This window comes from Equus asinus, chromosome 2, assembly GCF_041296235.1.
Source record: "Equus asinus isolate D_3611 breed Donkey chromosome 2, EquAss-T2T_v2, whole genome shotgun sequence".
In the NCBI taxonomy this organism is placed as follows: Eukaryota; Metazoa; Chordata; class Mammalia; order Perissodactyla; family Equidae; genus Equus; species Equus asinus.
In genome coordinates this window covers 39,220,954-39,243,490 of record NC_091791.1, presented here as the reverse complement: position 1 = coordinate 39,243,490, position 22,537 = coordinate 39,220,954, and the positions used below count along the sequence as shown (strand labels likewise).

Below are 22,537 nucleotides of genomic sequence, written 5' to 3'. Positions count from 1 at the left end.
ACAAGGTTTGGTAAACAATGGCCTGTTTTTGTGTTACTCACAAGCTAAGAATGGTTTTTACATTTTTAAATGGTTGAAGAAAAATAATGTTTCATGACATGACAGTTATATGAAATTCAAACTTCACTATTTGTAAATATCAAGTTTTGTTGCATCACAGCCATAGTTGTTGGTTTACTTGTTTTCTAAATCTGCCTTTTCACTTTAATGGCAGAGATGAGTAGTGGTGACAGAGACTGTAGGGCCTGTAGAGCCTAAAATATTAGTTATCTGGTTCTTTATAGAAAAAATTTGCTGACCCCTAACTTGGCATTATGTTTTTGAGATTTATCATGTATCAGTAATTTGTTACTTTTAATTGCTACGTAGTAGTCCATTCTGCAGATATGCCACATTTCCATTTTCAATTTGATGGGCATTTGGGTGGTTTCTGCTTTTGGGCCATTGCAAATAATACTGCTTGGAACATTCATGAGGAAGCCTGTCTGTGAACTTGTGTTTTCATTTCTCTTGGGTAAATACTTAGGAATAGAATCCTTGGGTCAAATGGTAAGTGCATATTTAACTTCATAAGAAACTTCTAAACTGTTTTCCAAGGTGGCTTTACCAACACCAGCAGGGCATGTGCGTTCCAGTTTCTCCACCTCTTTGCCAACTACTTGGTAATTTTGGGAGTGTGTAGTAGTACTTTATTGCAGTTCTAGCTTGCATTTCCCTAATGAGCACTTTTTCAAATATTTGTTGGTCGTTCCTATACTTTTTTTTGTAAAATGTCTCTTCAAATCATTTTCCCATTTAAAAAATTAGGTTGTCTTCTTATTGATTTGTGAGCGATCTTTATATTGTGGATATGTGTACTTTATTGGAGTAATGGTGTCTAGCAGAGATTTTTAACTTTAAAGAAGTCCAGTTTAACTTTTTTTCTTTTTATGATGACTTATTTTGTGTGTCCTCTCTAAGAAATATTTGCCCAAGGTTGTGAAGATTTTTTTGTACATTTTCTTCTAGAAATGGTTATAGCTTTTGTTTTAATGGTTATATTTGTTACCCATCTGGAATTATTTTTTGTGTATAGTTGATGTAGGGGTCCAAGTTGATTTTTTTTTTTGAGAACTCCATATCTAATCACTTCAGGATTATGTGTTGAAAAGGCTTTCTTTCCCCATTAAATTATTTTGGTACCTTTGTTGACAATCACATGACTGTATATCTATGTGTGGGTCTATTTCTGGATTATTCTCTTCCCTTGAGCTTTTTGTGTATCCTTAATGCCTCTACTTCACTATCTGTTTTTGTAGCTAAAATTCTTGAAATCAGATAGTGTGAATTCTCCAGCTTTGCTTTTCTTTTTTAGGAATATTTTGGGTCTTCTAGGTTTTCTGCATATTCTTAAGAGAATTGACTTAACCAGTTTCTACAAAACAGCCTGTTGCGATTTTTGACTGGGATTGCATTGAATCTATAAATTAATTTGAAAGAATTGTCATTTTGATAATATTGAGTGTTTTAATCCATGAGCACAGTCTATTTCTCCATTTATTTAGGTCTTTGCAGTCTTAGCAATGTTTTGTACTTAGTGTAGAGGTCTTTTGTATCTTTTGTTAAGTATGTTTGTAGACATTTCGTGGTATTTGATGCTGTTGTAAGTTATATTTTTAACAGCTTTGTCGTGCAATAAACTGCACATTTGAAGTATAGAGTTTGACAAGTTTTAACATATGCATATACTCATGAGACCATTGCTCTAATCAAGATAGTGAATATCTCTATCACCGCTGAAAGTTTTGTTGTGCCTCCTTGTAATCCCTCCCTCCCATTACACTTCCAGGTAACCACTGCTCAGGGTTCTGTCAGTATACATTAGTTTGCACTTTCTAGAACTTTATATAAGTGGAATCATAAAGTATATACTCTTTTTTTTGGTGAGGGGATCTGGTTCATTCACTCGTAATTATTTTGAGTTTCATGCATGTTGTGTGTATCCATAAATCATTCCTTTTTATTGTTCATTGTTTGGATATGCTGCAATTTGTTTATCCATTCACTTGCTGATGGACGTTTGTGCTCACAGTTTTTGGCCATTACAAACAAAGCTTCTAGGAACATTTGTGTACAGATCTTTTTATCGACATATATTTCCTTTTTTTCTTGGATACCCAGGGATAGAATGGCGGGATCATTTTTAAGAAACTACCAAACTTTTCCAAAGTGATAATATCATTTTACATTTCCAGCAGCAGTATATGAGAGTTCTTCCTTCCTCTGCCTCCTCACCAACACTTGGTATAGTCAATCCTTTTATTTATTTATTTATTTTAAAATAGACTGTATTTTTTAGAGCGGTTTTATTTTCACAGCAAAATCGAGCAGAACGTACAGAGATTTCTCATATACCCTCTGCTGCCTCACATACATAGCTTCCCCCATTATCAGCATCCTCCATCAGAGTGGTACATTTGTAACAGTTGATGAACCTGCATTGACACATCATTGTCACCCAGAGTCCATTGTTTACATAATTTCACTCTTCATGTTGTACCTTCTATAAGTTTGGACAAATGTATAATGACATGTATCCACCATTATGAGATTGTACAGAGTATTTTCACTGCCTACGAGTCCTCTGTGGTCTGCGTGTTCATCCCTTCCTCACCCCACCAACCACTCATTTTTTAACTGTCTCCATAGTTTTGCGTTTTCCAGAACATCATATTGTTAGAATCATACAGTATATAGCCTTTTCAGATTGGCTTCTTTCACTTAGTAATATGCATGTAAGTTTCCTTCCATGTCTTTTCATAGCTTGATAGCTCATTTCTTTTTAGTACTGAATGCTATTCCATTGGCAGATGTACCTCAGTTTATTTATCCATTCACCTACTGAAGGACATCTGCTTGTTAGAAGTTTTGGCAATTGTGAATAAAGCTTCAGTAAACATCTATATGCAGGTTTTTGTGTGGACATAGCTTTTCACTTTTTTTGGGTAAATAGCAAGGAACACAATTGCTGGATCATACGGCAAGATTATGTTTAGTTTTGTAAGGAACTGCTAAACTGTCTTCCAAAGTGGTTGTACCATTTTGCATTCCCAACGTCAGTGAATGAGAGTTCCTATTACTCTACGTCCTCATCAGCAATTGGTGTTGTCAGTGTTCCACATTTTGACCATTCTTATATGTGTATAGCGGTATCTCACTGTTGTTTTAATTTGCATTTCCCTGATGATGTATGATGTGGAACATCTTTTCATATGCTTATTTGCCATCTGTTTATCTTCTTTGGTGAGGTGCCTGTTACGATCTTTGGCCCATTTTTTAATCAGGTTGTTTGTGTTCTTATTGTTGAGTTTTAAGAGTTCTTTGTATATTTTGGATAAAACTCCTTTATTTGACAGATCTTTCGGACATATTTTCTCCCAGTTTATGGCTTGTCTTTTCGTTCTCTTGGCAGTGTCTTTCACAGAGCAGAAAATTTTGATTTTAAGGAGATCCAGCTTGTCAGTTATTTCTTAATGGATCGTGCCTTTTGTGTTGAATCTAAAAAGTCATTACCAAGGGTCACGTAGGATTTCTAGGCCTTTAATAGTTTTGTGTTTTACATTTAGATTTGTATCCATTTTGAGTTAATTTCTGTGAAGGATGTAAAGACTGTGTCTAGGTGAATTTTTTTGCATGTGGATGTCCAGTTGTTCCAGCACCATTTGTTGAAAAGGCTGTCTTTGTTCCATTGTATTGCCTTTGCTTCTTTGTCAAAGATCAGTTGACTGTATTCATGTGGATCCATTTCTGGACTCTCTGTGTTGTTCTATTGATTGATTTTTTTCTTTTGCCAAAACTACACTGTCTTGATTACTGTAGCTTTATAGTATGTCTTGAAGTCAGATATTGTCAGTCCTCCAGCTTTGTTCTTCTCTTTCAATTTTATATTGGCTATTCTGAGTAGTTTCTTTTGTTTTGAGGAAGATTAGCTGTGAGCTAACATCTGCCACCAATCCTTCTCTTTTTTGCTAAGGAAGATTGGCCCTGAGCTAACATCTGTGCCTATCTTCCTCTACTTTATATGTGGGATGCCTGCCACAGCATGGCTTGGTAAGTGGTGCATAGGTCTGCGCCCAGGATCTGAACTGGTGAACTCTGGGTCCCCAAAGTGGAGCGCACGAACTTAACCGCTATACCACTAGGCCAGCCTCTGAGTAGTTTCTTTATTTTAGCCATTTTAATAGGTATGTATTGGCATCTAATTGGTCTTTTTGTTTACCTAACAACTAAAAATGTTGAATATGTTTTCATGTGCATATTTGCCATTTGTGTATCTTCTTTGGTAAAATGTTGATTTAAATCTTTTGCTCATTTAAAAAAATTGAGTTGTTTTCTTATTATTGTTTAAGTGTTCTTTATAGTATTTTCCAGATACATATCAGCTATATCCTTTGCAAATATTTTCTCCCAGTCTGTGGCTTGTCTTTTTATCCCCTAGCAGTGTTTATTGAAGAGAAGTTTTTAATTTTGATGAAGCCCGTTTTATCAATTTGTTCTATTATGGGTTGTGCTTTTGATGTCATATCTAAGAAATCTTTTCCTAACTCAAATCTTTGCCACAAAGATTTTATTCTGTGTTTTCTTTTAGAAGTTTTATAGTTTTAGTTTTATGTATAGGTCTATGATTCATTTTGAAATAATTTTTATGTACAATGTGAGATGTGTATCCAAATTCTTATTTTTTTATATGTACATATCCAATTGTTCTAGCACAATTTGTTGAAAAAGCTATCTTTTTTGTGCTGCATTTCCTTTGCACCTTTGTCGTAAATCAAATGTCCTTGTATATAAGGGTTTATTTCTGAATATTCTATTCTGTTTTATTGATCTATTTGTTTTCCTGCACTGTTTTGATTACTGTAGCTTTAAAATAAGTGTTGAAATCAGGGAGTGTTAGTTCACCAAATTTCTTCTCTTTTTAGACTTGTTTTGACTTTTCTAGGTACTTTGCATTTCTATGTGAAATTTTAAATGAGCTTGTCAATTGCTACAAAAAAAGCCTGGGATTTTGATTGCAACTGCATTGAATGTGTAGATCAGTTTCAGAAGAATAGACGTTTTAACAATATTGAGTCTATTGAATGATGAACAACGTGTGTCTCCATTTATTTTGAACTCCTCTAAGCAACGTTTTGTAGTTATTAGTGTATTGGTCTTTTACATCTTATGTAAGATTTATCCCTAGGTATTTCATAATTTTTGATGCAATTGCAAATGGTATTGCTGTGTAAAATCAATTTCTGTTTCTTCCCAGTATATAGAAAAAGTTGATTTTGCATATTGATCTTGTATCATGCTACATTGCTAAACTCATTTAATAGTTCTAGTAACTTTTTGTAGATTTTGTTGGATTTTTTTATGTGGATGTTCATGTTATTTGTGGATAAAGACAGTTTTATTTCTTCCCAATTGGGATAACTTTTATTTTTTCCTTTCTTTTCTTTTTTGTTTTTTTTGCCTGATTACATTGTCTGGAACCTCTAGTATAATGCAGAAGTAGTGAGAGTAGAAATTCCTGTCTTGTTACTCATCTTAGATTTACCCTTTCACCATTAAGTATGATGTTAGCTATAGGTTTTTTGTAAATGCCCTTTATCAGATTAAGGAAGTTCCCTTTTAATCCAGTTTGCCAAGAATTCTTATGAATGGATCTTGAATACATATGTCAAATTCATATCATCATTCAAATGCTTTTTTTACATCTATTAGAGATAAAACTTTCTTTTCATTTATTCTTTTAATGTGGTTAGTTACCCTAATTGATTTTTGAATGTCAAATTGACGTTGCACTCCTGGGATAAACCTTTTTTGGTCATGATGTACTACCTATTTTATATATTGGGTAATATTTTGTTAGGGAATTTTTGCATCTATCTTTTTTCTTTTTGGTGAGGAAGATTGGCTTTGAGGTAACATCTGTTGCCAATCTTCCTCTTTGTTTTTTTTTCCTCCCCAAAGCCCCACTACATAGTTGTATATCCTAGTTGTAGGTCATTCTAGTTCTTCTTTGTGGGATGTCACCACAGCATGGCTTTGTGAGCGGTGTATTGGTCTGCACCCAGGACCTGAACTGGTGAACCCTGGGCTGCTGAAGTGGAGCATGTGAACTTAACCACTCAGCCATGGGGCTGGCCCCCTTTTTGCATCTATCTTAATTAGGGATATTGTTATGTAATTTTTTTCTGATGATATCTCTGTCAGATTGTTGTTAGGATTATGTCAAACTCAAAATTAGTTGAGAAGTATTCTCTGTTTCTTAAAGAGTTTATCTACAATTTATATGATTATATCCTAATGTTTGAGAGAATATACCAGTGAATTACTGGGGCTTGGAGTTTTTTTTGTGGGATTATTTGTTTGAATGTAAATTGAATTTCTATAATAGACATAGGATTATTCAGATTTTCTACTTCTTGTGTCTTCCTTTTTCCTTTTTAAAAAAAATTAAAACATTTCTTTAAAATTATTTTCTAAAATGAACTAAGGTCATTTCTTCCCCAAAGGAAGCAGCAAAAAAATTCTAAATGTTTGGTGGAATTGGACATTTGGATTAATAGACTATTCTTGTTATTTGTGATTTATTCTAGAGTTCTATGTTTTTAGTGACTTAGAGCCCTGTTATTTTTATTAGTTTTAAAGGTTAGGATTTTATGAGAAAAAGGCTTATTAAAAACTTAAAGTATAAATGTAGAAAGTGGAGGAAATTAAATCTTTTGTGATGTATTTTTTTTTTCAGAAACAGATTTGCTTTTCTTTAAGCACAAAAAGGTTAAAAACAGAAGACTTTGCTTAGCGGTTCTGCGTAGTCTCAGATTATGTAACAATCAGCCACTTTAAACACAGATGATCTCTGAAAAACTGTATTTTGTATTTTTTAAATACAGTTATTTTGTACTCTTTTTTAAGGCAAACAGTTTGGAATCCAAAGATTATCTCCAGGTTTGTCTTCGAATAAGACCCTTCACACAGTCAGAAAAAGAACATGAATCTGAGGTTTGTGTTGAATTTAATTGGAATTAAATATTCTACTTTCATTAAATGGATAAAATACTACTGTTTTTATTTATTTGTTGTGGGTTTATTTTATTTATTGATTTATGTGCTCTAGGGCTGTGTGTATATTCTGGACTCACACACTGTTTTGCTGAAAGATCCTCAAAGCGTCCTTGGTCGGTTAAGTGAGAAAAGCTCTGGGCAGATGGCACAGAAATTCAGCTTTTCCAAGGTAAGTAACCATGTGAAACTGAAGATTTTTCTTTTAAGTGAAAGAGACTTGGCTTAGGCTAAATTTCTACTTAATTGTATAATAATGAACTATATGTATATCTTGCACTTAGGGAACTTAGATCTTTGGCGTGTGTATTCTTTTCTTAAGGGTAGGACTCAAAATTCAGGTCTGTAAATATATAATTGGAGGTAAATAGATCACTGTATAGTTCCTAAAATCCTTCTTTTTAGAAATGTTCTTTTCAAAATTTCGATGAAAACTTGATTGGCTGGGTCAGATTTCTATTTTGAAAACTCAGTAGTTACGCTTTTGTGGGGGTTGGGGATATGGTTCCTATTTTAAGAATGAATCTTAGAAAACAAATCTTTTTAATTTTTAAAACATGAGAGAGAGGGTAGAACTCATTGGCAATATTAACTTGAGTTTTCTAAAAAACTTGTTTTAAAAAAATTCTAATTTAGGTTTTTGGCCCGAAAACTACACAGAAGGAATTCTTCCAGGGTTGCATTATGCAACCAGTGAAAGACCTCTTGAAAGGACAGAGTCGGCTGATTTTTACTTATGGGCTAACCAATTCAGGAAAAACTTATACATTTCAAGGTAAATTGTTTTATTTTTGCTGGAAAGGAAAAAAAGCACTAATATTCACTCATTTTCATAATACTTGCATGTAGGTATGTTTCCATTACCTAGTACATTAGCTCCATTTTTTGTAGTAGTAGCATATTGGATGTGTATTGCCAATGGCTTTTAATTCAGATCGATTTAATTAATTTGTGAAACTACTTTACCCATGTGATAGAGAATTAGATGACAATGAAAGTTCAGAAAAAGTATTGATGTGACATGGTGAATTAAGCATGGGTATCCAGGGAAACACTTATTTCATTTTACTTTTATACTTTGTGATTATGAGTGATTGCACATCTTATGGCCTGATCTGAATGTAAAATTTCAGGTTTTGCCTCATAATAATAGTTGGTAAAATGTCGATTATAGGATAAAGACCAAAGTGATGGAAGACTGAGTAATCCTTCAGCTTCTCTCACTTTGTCTTAGCTGCTTCCTGTTGTCCATTGGTGGTATAGAAGGAGCCTTGGTAGTCCAGGAGTGTTTTCGCTTTCCTAACACTCCAAGAGAGTAAAAACAAGAATTCTTTTCACAGGCACAGAAGAAAATATTGGCATTCTGCCTCGAACTTTGAATGTATTATTTGATAGTCTTCGGGAAAGACTGTATACGAAGGTGAACCTTAAACCACATAGGTCCAGAGAATACTTACGGTTATCACCAGACCAAGAGAAAGAAGAAGTTGCTAGCAAAAGTGCATTGCTTCGGCAAATTAAAGAGGTATGGAAGTATTTTAGTATGTAAAATACATATAAATCTTGACCTTTTATAAGCTCTTCAGTTTGTTTCAGCCTATATTGGAATGTTTTCTGGTTGTGGTGGTGGTGGTTGTCTTTTCTTTTTGAGAAAAGTATTAAAAGCTTGTTTGAAGGGGCTGGCCCCGTGGCTGAGTGGTTAAGTTCACGCACTCCACTTCAGTGGCCCGGGATTTTGCTGGTTCGGGTCCTGGGTGTGGACCTAGCACCACTTGTCAGGCCATGCTGGGGCGGGGTCCCACAGAGCACAACCGGAGGTACCTACAACGAGAATATACAACTATGTACTGGTGGGCTTTGGGAAGAAGACGAAGAAGAAAAAGAAAAGATTGGCAACAGATGTTAGCTCAGGTGCCAAAAAAAAAAAATTGTTTGAAGACATTTTATATTGTACAAATAGCAGAAATGTTCAAATAGCACAAATGTAAATGGTTCTGAAATCTTTTTGTTGTTGTAGAAGCAACATTGTATTTTCTATGTAATGATTCTTAAAAATTCTTTTTTTAATTATAAAAGTAATATGTATACACAGACACTAAACAGGGGAATGTGAAAAATAAAAAGTGAAAATTTCTTATAATTCCATTCCTAAAGAGAAAACCACCATAAACAGATTGGAAAGTATTCTTTTTAATCTTTTTGTCTACAAAATCTGTATACAGAGTTTTCTGTATGTGTCTGTATATACACACACAAACCCAATCATATATAGTTGCATGTGTATTCATATCTTTTTCTTTGTGTGGGATATAGCCTTTTTTTTAAATGAGATTTTAATATACCTATGTTCTGTAACTTGCTCTTTCATTTGACATATATTAAATCTCTTACTACGTTAATACACGTCTGTTATCTGTTAGATTATATGTTTACTTCCTTTCTTACTTTCTTTTTTTATTAGTTTTTCATGAAAAATTGCTTTTATAAAGTTATACTTGTCTATTTATTCCTCTTGTGCCTTCTCCATTTTGTGTTATGTTTTCAGGCATCTATCCTAGTCAAGGTTGTTAAAAGCTATTAACAGTTTTTTAAGTATTTTCAAAATATCAATGAGGATTTCTTTCTTTAAGACATTTAGAAATCAGTGTTTCAAGGTAATAAAAAGTTGTTACTTAGTGGAGTTCAAAGTTCAGAGTCCATGATAAGATCTCTGAAAGTAAAAGAGTGTTTTAAACAAAAATTATGGAGATCGGTGGATAATTGCTTAGATAATTCATAGAGGAAATTAAAGTCATTAATGAAAAACATTTTTCCTAACAAGTTATCCAGTTAAAATAAAATATTATTTTGCCTGTGAAATTATTAAAATGTTAAAAAAATACACATTTTCATACATTGTTTACAGAATATGTTTCTAGAAAGCAATTTGTTAATACTATATTAAGAATAAGAACTTAAAATATTTTTGTATGTTTTCATCTACCAATTCAGGTTTAGGTATACATCCTAAGGAAATAATTAGAATGCAGAACAAAAAATAATATATTGTTTATTGTAGTATGTACCAACAAAACTTTGTAATATAAATGTACAGAATAGAGAAATAATTGTCATTTCACAACTATTCAATTATGCAGCCACCAAATGTTTACAAGTAATTTTTAATTATAGAGAGAAAAAACTTACAGTGTAATAAGTGTGGGGAAAGGAATAGAAAGGAATATATTGAAATATTAATAGTAATTGCCTCTGAGTGACAGGGATTATATATGATGATATTCTTTTTTTTTAAGATTTTATTTTTTCCTTTTTCTCCCCAAAGCCCCCCAGTACATAGTTGTATATTCTTCGTTGTGGGTCCTTCTAGTTGTGGCATGTGGGATGCCGCCTCAGCGTGGTTTGATGAGCAGTGCCATGTCCGCGCCCAGGATTCGAACCAACGAAACACTGGGCCGCCTGCAGCGGAGCACGCGAACTTAACCACTCGGCCACGGGGCCAGCCCCATGATGATATTCTTTTTGATACTCTTCTGTAGTTTCCCAAATTTCCTATTATGTGAATGTGTTATTTAACTAGTAAAAAAATTAATAGACGAGGTCATTGAATTGAATAGATGAAAGGTTGTGGTTTGGTTGGTGACTTTTTGGATAGATAATTAATATAGTGGTTATTTAACAATGGTTTTTATTAAAGATTAAAGATTTTTATTAGAGATATAAAGATTAAAAACATCTTTCTTTTTTAGGTTGTTATACATAATGACAGTGATGATACTCTTTATGGTAAGGTTTCCTTTCTCGCTTAGCTTTAAAGTGTTGATTATATGAAATACAATGAAAAGCTTTTAATTTTTGAATCACTCCTAGTGTTTAATTTCTTTAATGACATAGTAATACTTGGTAAATGGTACATAACTATATGAAATGTCAGTCACTGTAAGGTTTTATTTGGATTTAATATCACAGATATCTCTTTCACTGGTTGTAACTTTTCATGTTGAATTCAAGAGACAGTAGTTTTTCTGTCCTTTACATTTACTTTCAATTTGGTTCATCAGCGTACTTTCAAAAAGAAAAGAAAGAAGCCAAACCTTGGTTAATACAAATCTTGTTTACATCTGCGTGGATCCAAGAAAATATTTCACATTTCTGGTCAAAAGATTAAGGATACTTAGTTTTTCAAGTCCAGTAATCTTGTCTGTCCTATTGTCTCATTTTTAGTCAAATGCTTAATTTTGTGATGATCCTTTTTTATTTTTTGTAGGAAGTTTAACAAATTCTTTGAATATCCCAGATTTTGAAGAATCCATGAAAGATTGTGAACAAGCTAGCTTGAATATGGAAAGTAATATAAAGTTTTCTGTGTGGGTTTCTTTCTTTGAGATTTACAACGAATGTATTTATGACTTGTTTGTTCCTGTATCATCTAAGTTCCAAAAGAGAAAGATACTACGCCTTTCCCAAGATATAAAGGGCTATTCTTTTATAAAAGGTATACTAATGAGTATTTTCTATTTTATTGTTCTGAAGTTCTTTTCTAGGCTTTGTTATAGCTATAGGAACACAAACTGGAAATTTAAAAGTTTTATATTTAGATTACATTATGTTATATTTATATTTATATTAATTATTAACATCAAGATCGTAAGAGAAGTTTGTGCTTTGGAAGTATGTCTTAGGGGTCTAGTTTAGTATTGTGTTTGCTTGAATATCACTGATTGGGTTTTGGGGATGGGAATGCTGTGTGTTAATATTTACATTATTCTTCTGGTTCGTAAGTGTCCAAACTTTGGAGCTATGAAAATGTTTCTGTTTCATCCACAGTGGTGTTTTCCAACCTTTTAAAACTGCTACTCACAGTAGGAAATACATACATGATTAATAACATACATGTATTAACATTATGACCCAGTGTCTGCATCTGTATATGTGTATGTGTTTACAACTCAAAGTTTCATTAATTGTACTCAACTTTACTATAAGGAATGCACATTCATGTTTTCTGTATTCTATAAAGTGCTGGTTGTGACTCAATGAATTTGATTTCATGATTCACTAATGAATTATAATCTGTAATGTCTCATGGCTAGGTAATTTTGTACGTTGAATCTGTACTGTATTTTGTCTTTTTTTTTTCCTGCATGTCTAGTTCTAAGGAATCTTACCTATTTTTAATTTTCCCTTTGGTAGACTCTTGAAGAATACTTACTTTGTGTGTTTGTATACAACTTAAGTACTGGAAAATCATTGTAATATCCTTGGGTGTACCTCTTTTCTAGTGGAGTATGTATGGAATAGTTGAATTGACTCCACCTAGGGCATGTTATTAAAAGAAAGATTCATTATGTGTTTTTGGGAAAAGAGATAACAAATCTTCAAAGAGATTACATTACACAACAAATTCTGTGTTTTTATAAATTGCTATTTGTCCTCTTTATTTTTTAAAGATTTACAATGGGTTCAAGTATCTGATTCCAAAGAAGCGTATAGACTTTTAAAACTAGGAATAAAGCACCAGAGTGTTGCCTTCACAAAACTGAACAATGCTTCAAGTAGAAGGTAAGGAGTAACTCTATGGTGTGAGCCTGAAGCACCCAGGGTATTCTGTGCTTATTTAAATATAAATAATTTAAGATTAAAGTGGGCAATAGGTTCTCTGATATGTTAAATGAATTCATAGGCATAAAAACATTCTGTAAACTGAAGAACACTGAACACATGAGATTGTCAGGACTATTTCTTGTTCTAATGTAAGATTTACTAACTTGCATGAAGTCTCTGAGGTCTTTTTGCAAGTTTTATGTGAATATATAAGCTCTATATTTTCAGAGTTGCCTATAATGGTGCACTTTTCCCTTTGTGTCTCCCACTTACCCCGTGAGCACAGACACTACATGCATACTGAGTTATGACAAAATCTCAAGGGGTTAAGGAAGGATGTTTTTGATGAAAGGGGTTGGAGGATGAAAGACAAAAGGAAATAAATTTAAGCAGTGAGATATTAAAACAGGTTCTCTCTTAATGAGAAAGAGCCCTGTCCTGCGTACTCTGTAAGGCATGAGGATAATATATGATCCATATAAGCCTCTATTTACACCAAGTGTGTTCTTTGCTTTAGGTATATATTCAAAGAAGAGTAGCTGGATACAATACTATTTTAACTAATAATATGATCTTTGTAAGCAATTTGAGACTTTATTATTAAAGTGATTCTATTAGTAGAAGTTGGAATTTTAAGAGAAGGAATAGATTCAAGGGATTTGGGGCTAAGGGAAAGATAAGGTATTTGGTTTTAGGTAGTTGGGTATGTAGGTGAGAGTGGAACACTGGATTGAAATATCTGGCAGCTAGTTGGAAAATGCAGTGCTGTATTAGCGTGTAAATAGATACTGATTTAGATGCTTGCCTCTTGTATTTAGAACGCAGAAAATAAAAATGAAAGATAACATTTGATCTTTGTATATTTCTTTTAGTCACAGCATATTCACTATTAGAATATTACAGATTGAAGATTCTGAAATGCCTCGTGTAATGCGAGTCAGTGAGTAAGTTGAACATTCCTTAAATTGTAATTACTTTGAATTATTTTGTTTTGAAGAACTTTTAAAGTTTCTTTTTTTTATTTTTGGTAAATTCAGATTGTCTTTATGTGATCTTGCTGGTTCAGAACGAAGCATGAAGACACAGAATGAAGGCGAAAGGTTGAGAGAGACTGGAAACATCAATGCTTCTTTACTGACTCTGGGAAAGTGTATTAATGTTTTGAAGAACAGTGAAAAGTCAAAGTAAGTGTTGCTGAAAGTGTTATTAATATATTAAGTATTAAAATATTTAAACTTTCAACTTTGCTAGTTTTAGAAAGTTCTTATTTGGTTTTAACCTGCTTATATTATGACTGTGTAGATTACGATTAAATAGTTAGAGATCTTGGATTAAAAAAATGATAGAAATAAAAAACAGTGTCAGCTGATGCCAGTGACTTGTCAAGTAAGCACAGTATTTTCCATAGCAAATAGATATCAACAGACACTGTAGATAATAAGTTTCTCATGATGCTGGTTTAGCATCTGAAAAGCACTTTATTCTCAGTAATGTGTTGTAGTGTTCTACATGTGATACATTTCTGTATTAATTAGCATGTTAGGCTGAGTAAATTATAAATCAGCCTTCATTATTTCTAGTTAGTGTTTCATGGCATATATTGTATAATTGCTTTACGCTAGAGAACACAACCCAGTTCAATGTGATTTTCTTTATATTTTGCCTAATGGGTTATTATTAGTAGTAGTATTTAAAGAAAACAACATAAACAGAAAACGACTATTTCAGGTGGAACTAATCACTAATCTAGAATTTAAGTTCATGATAGCTAGATTAAATATTTCTTTGTAAAATTTATCAGCATTCTGACTTAATCAGATTTGTTTTAACTTAAACTTTTTCCATAGGTTTCAACAGCATGTGCCTTTCCGGGAAAGTAAACTGACCCACTATTTTCAAAGTTTTTTCAATGGTAAAGGGAAAATATGTATGATTGTCAACATCAGCCAGTGCTGTTTTGCCTATGATGAGACACTGAATGTCTTGAAGTTCTCAGCCATTGCACAAAAAGTAAATATATTCATTAAGCCTCTTATTACTAGACTATTAACAACTTTTTCTTAGAGTAAATAATTCATTTTGCTCTTATAACTGTAAATCTAGGAAATAATTGAAAATTAAAAATGTAAGTATTTGACCAAGTAGGAGGACATGGGAAAAGATTGAAAGTTACCCCTGCTAGGATTAAATTGATGTCAAGAGTTAATAATAAATACCTGTTACAGATTACAAGTATTGTTGCAGCAAATTGTCTGTGCTGCCATCCATCTGGGTCATTTAGTGGCTAATCAGGATTTCCCCTCTTAGGAATAGTACCAAGAACTTAACCCAGGAAAGTAAATTTACCTGTAGTATACGGGCTTTTTTCTTACCAGAATGTTCATTTAAGGATTCTAATTCCTTCCTGTATGTTTGTTTGTGTAGAAGTTTTTTCAAAACACTTGAGTTGTCATTTGATCTAAATTTATAAAATTATTTTTTAGTGGACAGTTGTTGCCTTTCCTGTTTTAAAAATTACATTGGATATTTTAACAGGTTTGTGTTCCAGACGCTTTAAATTCCTCTCAAGAGAAATCCTTTGGACCTGTGAAGTCTTCACAAGATACATCACTAGACATTAATAATACAGATCATAAAATATTAAATGTGAAAAGAGCCACAATTTCCTGGGAAAGTAGTCTAGAAGATCTGGTGGAAGATGAAGATTTGGTTGAGGATGTCGAAGAAGCTGAAGAAAACCAAAATATGGAAACTGAACTTACTGATGAACATCTAGATAAAACATTAGAGGAAGATAAGGCTTGCATTGGCTACGAGAAGAGAGTATGTATTAAGAACTCATACTTCTAATCTTGGTTTGTTATTATACTGAAGTTAGGGTTAACAATTCTTAAGGCCTTCTCTGTCTTTTTCAACGATACACTTAGTTTTTTATATCTCAACTTTGTATTTTGAAAAATTTCAAACCTACAGAAAGAGTAGTACAATGAACACCCATTTATACTTCACCTGGATTTGCCAGTTGTTAATATTTTACCGTATTTACTTTAATTCACTATGAGTATGTAAATACACCTCTTCTTGCCTGTCCATTTGAAAACAAGATGCAGACATAACGACATCTTACAACTAACTACTTTAGCATATATTTCCCAAGAATGTGGGCATTTTCCTCATGATCACAAGACCATTTTCATATCTAAGCCATTTAATGTTGATAGAATATTATAATCTATTATACTGTCCATATTGAGATTTCTCTGGTGGTCCCAATATGTCCTTCATAGCCACTTTGTTTTTGGTCTACAACCAGAATTAACATGTTGCTTCTGATTGCCGTGTTTCTTTAGTTATCTCTAATGTAGAATAGATATTTTGAAAAGTTGAGGCTAGTTGTCTTGTAGAATACCCCCAGTCTGGTTTTGTCTGATTATTTCCTCACAGTTCATGTTTAACACTTTAGGTAATCCTATTATATGGATGAAGTTGTGAATTTCCCATTGTATCACTTCAGGAGACACATGATGTCTCATTTCCCCTTTCTTGGTGATGCTAAGTTTTGCTCACTTAGCTAAGGTGTTGTCTTTCAGATCTCTCTTCAATGTAAAGGCATATCATCTGTGGGATAACTTTGCGACCATGTGAATGTCTTGTTCCTCAGTATCCTTTCACTGAATGATTTTATCATACTCCACCAGATGTTTACTTTACAGTCTTAAGTACAACTACTCAAAATGTCTACCCAGTACCAATTATTCTGTTTCTTCAAAAACAGGAATTGCTTGGTCATCTTATTTGTTATGGTAAATAAGATTTTACACTGGTTAAATCTTATAGCCTCTGCCCAAATACAGTTCACACATATATGTAAGTTGTATTAATCTTGAAATCTAGATCATGCCTGCAATACCAGTTCCCCTCATTAACTGGCCATGACTACATATGTCTACATAGAGTCTTCTTACCAGTGTTCCAAGCATGTGGTTAACCTTGTGCTAATGGATGTACTTTAGTCTTGACACATCTCACATCATAGTACTCTTATGCCCTATAGAAGTCCAAGTAGATGGATGATGTATTGAGTTAAATATTCTCATTTTAATAATTTACTTCAGAGTCCCTGAAGGCCATCATTGCACTCATGTTGTTTGGAAATGAGAATGAAATTTCCAGATGCTACTCATCCTTGTTTATCTGGTCACTCTGTGATTGGATCTTGTTTACTTTGGGCCTCTATAATGTAGTACTTCCCTCGGTGACAAAAGGATCTATTAATAGTCCTATTTTAATTTCTGCTGATCTTCTCAAAGCTGAAGTTTATATGTGCTATTGATTAAACTTGAAATGTTAGTAAAATTTCTGAATTTACTAGGGAAAAGTAATACTATAGTTTATATTATATTACATAGTGTAAATGCGTATCTTATGGCATTGACTAGGTACTTTGAAATAAAAATTTCATCAGAGTTTCTTCTAATATTTAACTTAAAAATGAAATGATTAGGCTTTGCATGCTTCATATTAGCATTTTAATTGGAGGACTGAGAGTATTAAAAAGCAGTATGAAATATATTGATATTAGTGTATATAAACTTACAGTTATTTAGAATAATCAAGTAGAATTTTTTTAATCAAAGACTTTATCAGATGCTAACAATGATAGAAAACTAATTGTTGTTGAGCATTATTAAAATAAACCCAAATCCCAAGGTAGTCCCACATTCACGCAGAATTCTCTTGTCTCCCACATTTCTTCTTCAGTAGTTACTATATTATTTTAAACAGTGGGAAAGTGTGATTGTTTAAAAATATAAAAGTATTATATAATCATGGTGGAGTGTGGAAAAAGAAAAAGAGGAAAATAGATATAAAGATCTCTCTAATCTGCCACTATTGTTAATGGATTTTACTATACATTACTGGTTTTCTTCATTTAAAAATAAGTTGTGAAAAGTGTGAATTGTTACTATGTCATCATTATTCGTTACAGTAGTTTACTGTATGACGGATCCATAATTGAACCAATCTCTTATGTTTGACTCTTGAGTTTCACTTTTTCTTTGTTTAAATATAGCCACTACCAGAAAACAACAACGCTGTGATAACCATTCTTAGAGTCAAAACACTGGGTCCTATTATATAATTATTTCCTCAGTGTAAGTTCTTAGAAGTGGAATTTCAAAGTCAGGATAGCTATAGAAATATTTTCAGATATAAAATTGAGACATTGAAAGATCTGTAGCTTTGAGAAGGTTGGTTAATTTATCGTTGAGAAACTTTAATCAGAAACCTTAGAATATCAGGCTGTTTTCTTAATGCCAGAATTTATTTTATTATGAATCTATACTGGCCATGTCAAGTGTTAATTGCTTTGTTTATTCATTGTCCATATTACATGATGATGTGTTTTCAAAGGCTATAGTTGTTGCTCACATTTGGATTATTAGAAAAGTCCAAGAAGATAAGTTTATGTAACACCTCTCTTTGCCATTTTGCAAAGTGTTTGGGGGTTCTTAGTAATTACTCTATATAACACTTAGGCTTTAGATTTTCACAGACTAATTTAAAATTCAGCCTTAAGCATTTACCACAGACCTGGTCCTTACTTTCCCCACCTACAGAATATGGATGCTGCTACCAAGCTCACAGAAGGTTGTGTGGATTGAATGAAATCAAGTATGAACCCCCCAAAGTAGTTCCTGGTGGATAGTAGATGCTCACATTTTCTTTTCTTTTTTTTCTTAGTGTAGCTAAATAGACATTTGAGTTACTATGAGTCTTTCTAAAATTTAATGATTTTTCAGATTAATGAATCTCTGTAAATACATAATTTTCAGTGAGAATATTATTGCTATTAAAAGGATACATAATTATAATCGACTAAATGAAAAGAGTTTTATTTTTGAAGATTCACATAGTATTTCTTTTGGGATATATTCTTTTATTAGAATTTTAATATTTATATGTTTTAGAAACTGTTGAATTTAATAGAAGACTTGAAAAGAAAACTGATAAATGAAAGAAAAGAAAAGTTAACATTGGAATTTAAAATTCGTGAAGAAGTTACACAGGAATGTACTCAATATTTCGCTCAGCGGGAAGCTGACTTTAAGTAAGTTATTTCTTTCATGTCCTGATAAAAATTGAGACTTTTATTTACTTGTTTAATTTTTTTATTTACTTATTTTATATTAGCTGGCCTCTGAATTCTGACCACTTTATACAGTCTTGAAAATAGCTATTACCCTATGGATTCTGAATTATACGTGAATATTATTTAAATCTCCTTTTAGTTTATAATATACTTAATAAAACAAAATAATGCTTTTTCTGTTTCTTAATGGGATTAATTTTTATTATGAAGGGAAACGCTCCTTCAGGAACGAGAGATATTAGAAGAAAATGCTGAGTGTCGTTTGGCTATCTTCAAGGATTTGGTTGGTAAATGTGACACTCAAGAAGCACCAACAAATGAAGATTGTGCTGTGAAAGTTGAACACGAAGTAGGTTCACTGAAATATTAAATCCAGGATACCAGGACTTAGTGTTCCACATCAATGATGAGAAACATTAATATACTTTACAATTAAAAAAAAAACTTACTATGTAGCTTTATTATAATGAAGCATGGTTTTTTAGGAATGTAAGCACAAATGGTTTAAATATAGCTTTTGGACTTGAAAAAAATTATCTCTCTGTTAGATATATATCTCATTTTGGTGTTGCTTGAGTCATTGTATTGATTATAGGTGGACAGGTTCTGTTTTGTCTTATTATGTGATATCCCTCTCAGATTTGTCTTAAAGTTTAAAGGTATAAGAGACTTAAGGGGTCATCTGCTTACTGCTCTGATGAAAACAAAAATGTTTATAAAAAGGATTGCTTTTCCTGGCCGACTGACCGTTCCCTCTTGTTGAGGAAACATTATCTTTTCCTGCTGCTTTCACTGAAGCTGCAATTGATCACATCTTTTTGGGATTGCTGTTTGTTTTTGTTTTGTTTTTTAAATTTCTCAATTTCGGGGCCTGGGATGATGATATCCACGCTCTTGCTGTGGAACCATCATTATGTGTGCCTGACATGGTTTAGGTCTTGATCTGAGTTGTGAAAATGGAGGTTTGTTTCCTCGATTGTCCCAACAAAGCCTTTTAGGACTGGTTGTATTACTGAAAGTATACCTGAACTAGATAGTTATAATTGTTCTATAATGACTTATCACAGTTTATGACATTGTTTTTATGGGGAAATATGTATATGTTTCATAAAACAAAAAATGACAAATGGAACACAACTTTTTCGTAATTGGAATACTTTGATATAGTTTATTTAAAAAAATTTCAGGTGAATTTTTTTGCTGTGTGTTTTTAAAACTGTTTAAATCAGATGGTACCCCATGGTAAGAGTGAAAGCCACTGTTAACTTTAGGCATGTGGTTTTTGCTATTTTAGGAAGCACATAATTATGTAGGAATTGAAGATATTATTGACTCTCTTCAAGATGATGTCACTGATATTAAGAAACAGGCTGAAATTGCTCACTTATATATTGCATCTCTTGCTGACCCCCAGGAAGCTATTGCTTGTTTAGAACTAAAGTTTAATCAAGTTAAAGCTGAATTAGCTAAAACCAAAGAAGAATTAATCAAAACCCAGGAAGAGTTAAAAAAGAGAGAAAATGGTAAGTAGATGTATTTTACCCGTATTTATATGTTATAAATGCATAAAAAGAAAGTTGGTAAGTACAAGAGATTTATGCAGGATAGCGACCAGAAAATTCTTTGATCTAGGTAACACATTCAATATTTTACCATTTGTATGACTTTATAGTAATTTGCTATTAAATTTTTTTTTTTTTGCTTTCATTTCCTTTTAAACTAATAGTATTAGAAAATGGACTTCTCAACAAAAAACAAAACCAAACTAAGTATTAGCTTTATCATCAAATTAAGAAATTTCATAGGAAGTTGTAAAGCTGTAGATTTTGTTCTTCTGTATTCTTTATGAACTCTCATAGTGTGGTAGATTCTGCTCTGGGCTCGCAAGTTTGGGATAGAGTGACTTTTGTGGAGTGATCTTAAGAAGGCTGTTAGATTGGTGCTTCATTCTAGCTCTGAGAGCGATATATGATTGTCACATCTGGGTTTTAAGAGAGTTAGATGAAATATTCTGCCCTTTTCTGTGTGAAACAAGATGCGTAGAAAATAGTAGGTAAGTGGTACCTCTGCATTATGAAGTAGACCAGAAAGGTACTGGCTTCTTTTCTCTGAAGTTATACCATAAGCTTTTTGCTATTTAGGATATGTCAATCATTTTTACCCTGAGCATTGAAAGTGGCTTTTTCAGAAACACTACCCTTGGTGGTAGAATTAGTAGCTGAATGCTGTGTGCTTCTAGTCCCGTCAAAATCCTTTTTCCTAAATGTGACACTAGTTAAAGTGTCTACTATAGCAGCTTATATTTCATGATTGTTCAGTGATAAATTGTTTTAGATGCTTAGGTATTTATTTTCAATATTCTTATTTTTTCAGAGTCAGAAATGAACTTAAATTCATTGGTTCAAGAGCTTGAGAAATCTAAAAAGGTAATACTTTATGATTTATTTTATCTTGATAAGGGACTTAATAAGTAATTGAAGGAGCATGAATTATGACAAGGTACATTAATGAAAAGTAATAAATGAACATGGTAAAAAAATTGAAAAGTACAAATGCCTTCACCTTCATGCTTCTTTTCAGTGATGGCTGCTAGAAAGTTTCTTTAGTCCTTCCAGAAAGATTTATGTATATATATAGAAAGAGGTATAGATATATAGATATGACACATACACACATACATATACCTTTTAATAAGTTTGCACAAGTTGGATTGTATTTCTGTGTCTTGCTTTCTTTCCTTAAAAGATGTCTTGGAGGTACTTCTCCATTAGCACATACAGATCTATTTCATTCTTTCACTAGGTGCATAGCATTGATTAGATATGTTTAAATGGTGTTTATTTTGTCTGAAATTACTGAATGTTTTAAAATATGGAAAATGGCCTGAGCAATGTGCAGCATTGGGATCCTGAAAATCTCTAGCACCTTTTATCTTCAGATCAGATAGTCACTCCAAATGATTGTAGATAGATTTGACATTGATGGGTCTAGAAATGAAATTACAAGTATACATGAAGGTGAAATGAATTTAGAGTTCTAAACCTTCTATTTTTCCTGACCTTCTCTGGCATGGGTCTTCGTATTTTAAGTTTCGTTTATCCTTCTAAAGAGCTGAATATTTTAAGCTATGATCAGATATAAATAATTCAAGATCTTATCTAATATCCAGTATTTAAAGAGGTAACCAAAATAATGTACTTAGCAGAAGACGTTACAGCTACCATTTACACAACTCCTAATGTTTTCATTTATTTTTTTCTAGTTATAAAAATAGTAGATACTAGTTCTAAAAGTTGAGTCATATTAAACTATGTAAGATAGTAAAATAGTTAGCCATAATGTTCTTCTTAAATTAAAAAAAAAAAAACAAACCCAGGTTGGTTGCTGGCTTTTTTAGACTTTTACTTTGTATATATTTATTTTTATAGAACACTTACTATGTACTCTTTTAAGTGCTTTACATATATTAACTCATTTAAATCTCAAAACAACTTCATGATGTAGATACTGTTGTTATTTTCTATTTCTACAGAGACATTAAATAAGTTGCCCAGGGTCACACAAATAGAAGATAGAGAAGCTAGGATTCAAACTCAGGCAGTCCAGACTCCAGATTCCTCTACCCAATATCCTGTATTGCTTCTCTTTCCTTTGTATATATAAACATATATTATTTGTTAAAAATAAGAT

At 32.5% G+C, this 22,537-nt stretch overlaps 1 protein-coding gene across 11 annotated transcripts in view; it reads left to right on the top strand.

The window, feature by feature from the left end:
• Positions 1–22,537, top strand: part of KIF20B (kinesin family member 20B) — a 74,634-nt gene that overhangs the window by 3,679 nt on the left and 48,418 nt on the right. For 6 of the 11 annotated variants that reach the window (XM_044754470.2, XM_070487338.1, XM_014839417.3 and 3 more), the window contains exons 4-18: positions 6,946–7,032; positions 7,148–7,264; positions 7,729–7,867; positions 8,433–8,617; positions 10,839–10,875; positions 11,357–11,584; positions 12,540–12,651; positions 13,566–13,637; positions 13,731–13,877; positions 14,541–14,703; positions 15,229–15,516; positions 18,666–18,805; positions 19,058–19,196; positions 20,142–20,370; positions 21,221–21,273. In XM_044754470.2, the coding sequence (XP_044610405.2) occupies positions 6,946–7,032; positions 7,148–7,264; positions 7,729–7,867; positions 8,433–8,617; positions 10,839–10,875; positions 11,357–11,584; positions 12,540–12,651; positions 13,566–13,637; positions 13,731–13,877; positions 14,541–14,703; positions 15,229–15,516; positions 18,666–18,805; positions 19,058–19,196; positions 20,142–20,370; positions 21,221–21,273 (2,136 nt within the window). The remainder of the gene's footprint in view (positions 1–6,945; positions 7,033–7,147; positions 7,265–7,728; positions 7,868–8,432; positions 8,618–10,838; positions 10,876–11,356; positions 11,585–12,539; positions 12,652–13,565; positions 13,638–13,730; positions 13,878–14,540; positions 14,704–15,228; positions 15,517–18,665; positions 18,806–19,057; positions 19,197–20,141; positions 20,371–21,220; positions 21,274–22,537) is intronic. The other 5 variants (XM_070487340.1, XM_044754485.2, XM_044754464.2 and 2 more) reach the window with 1 other exon arrangement.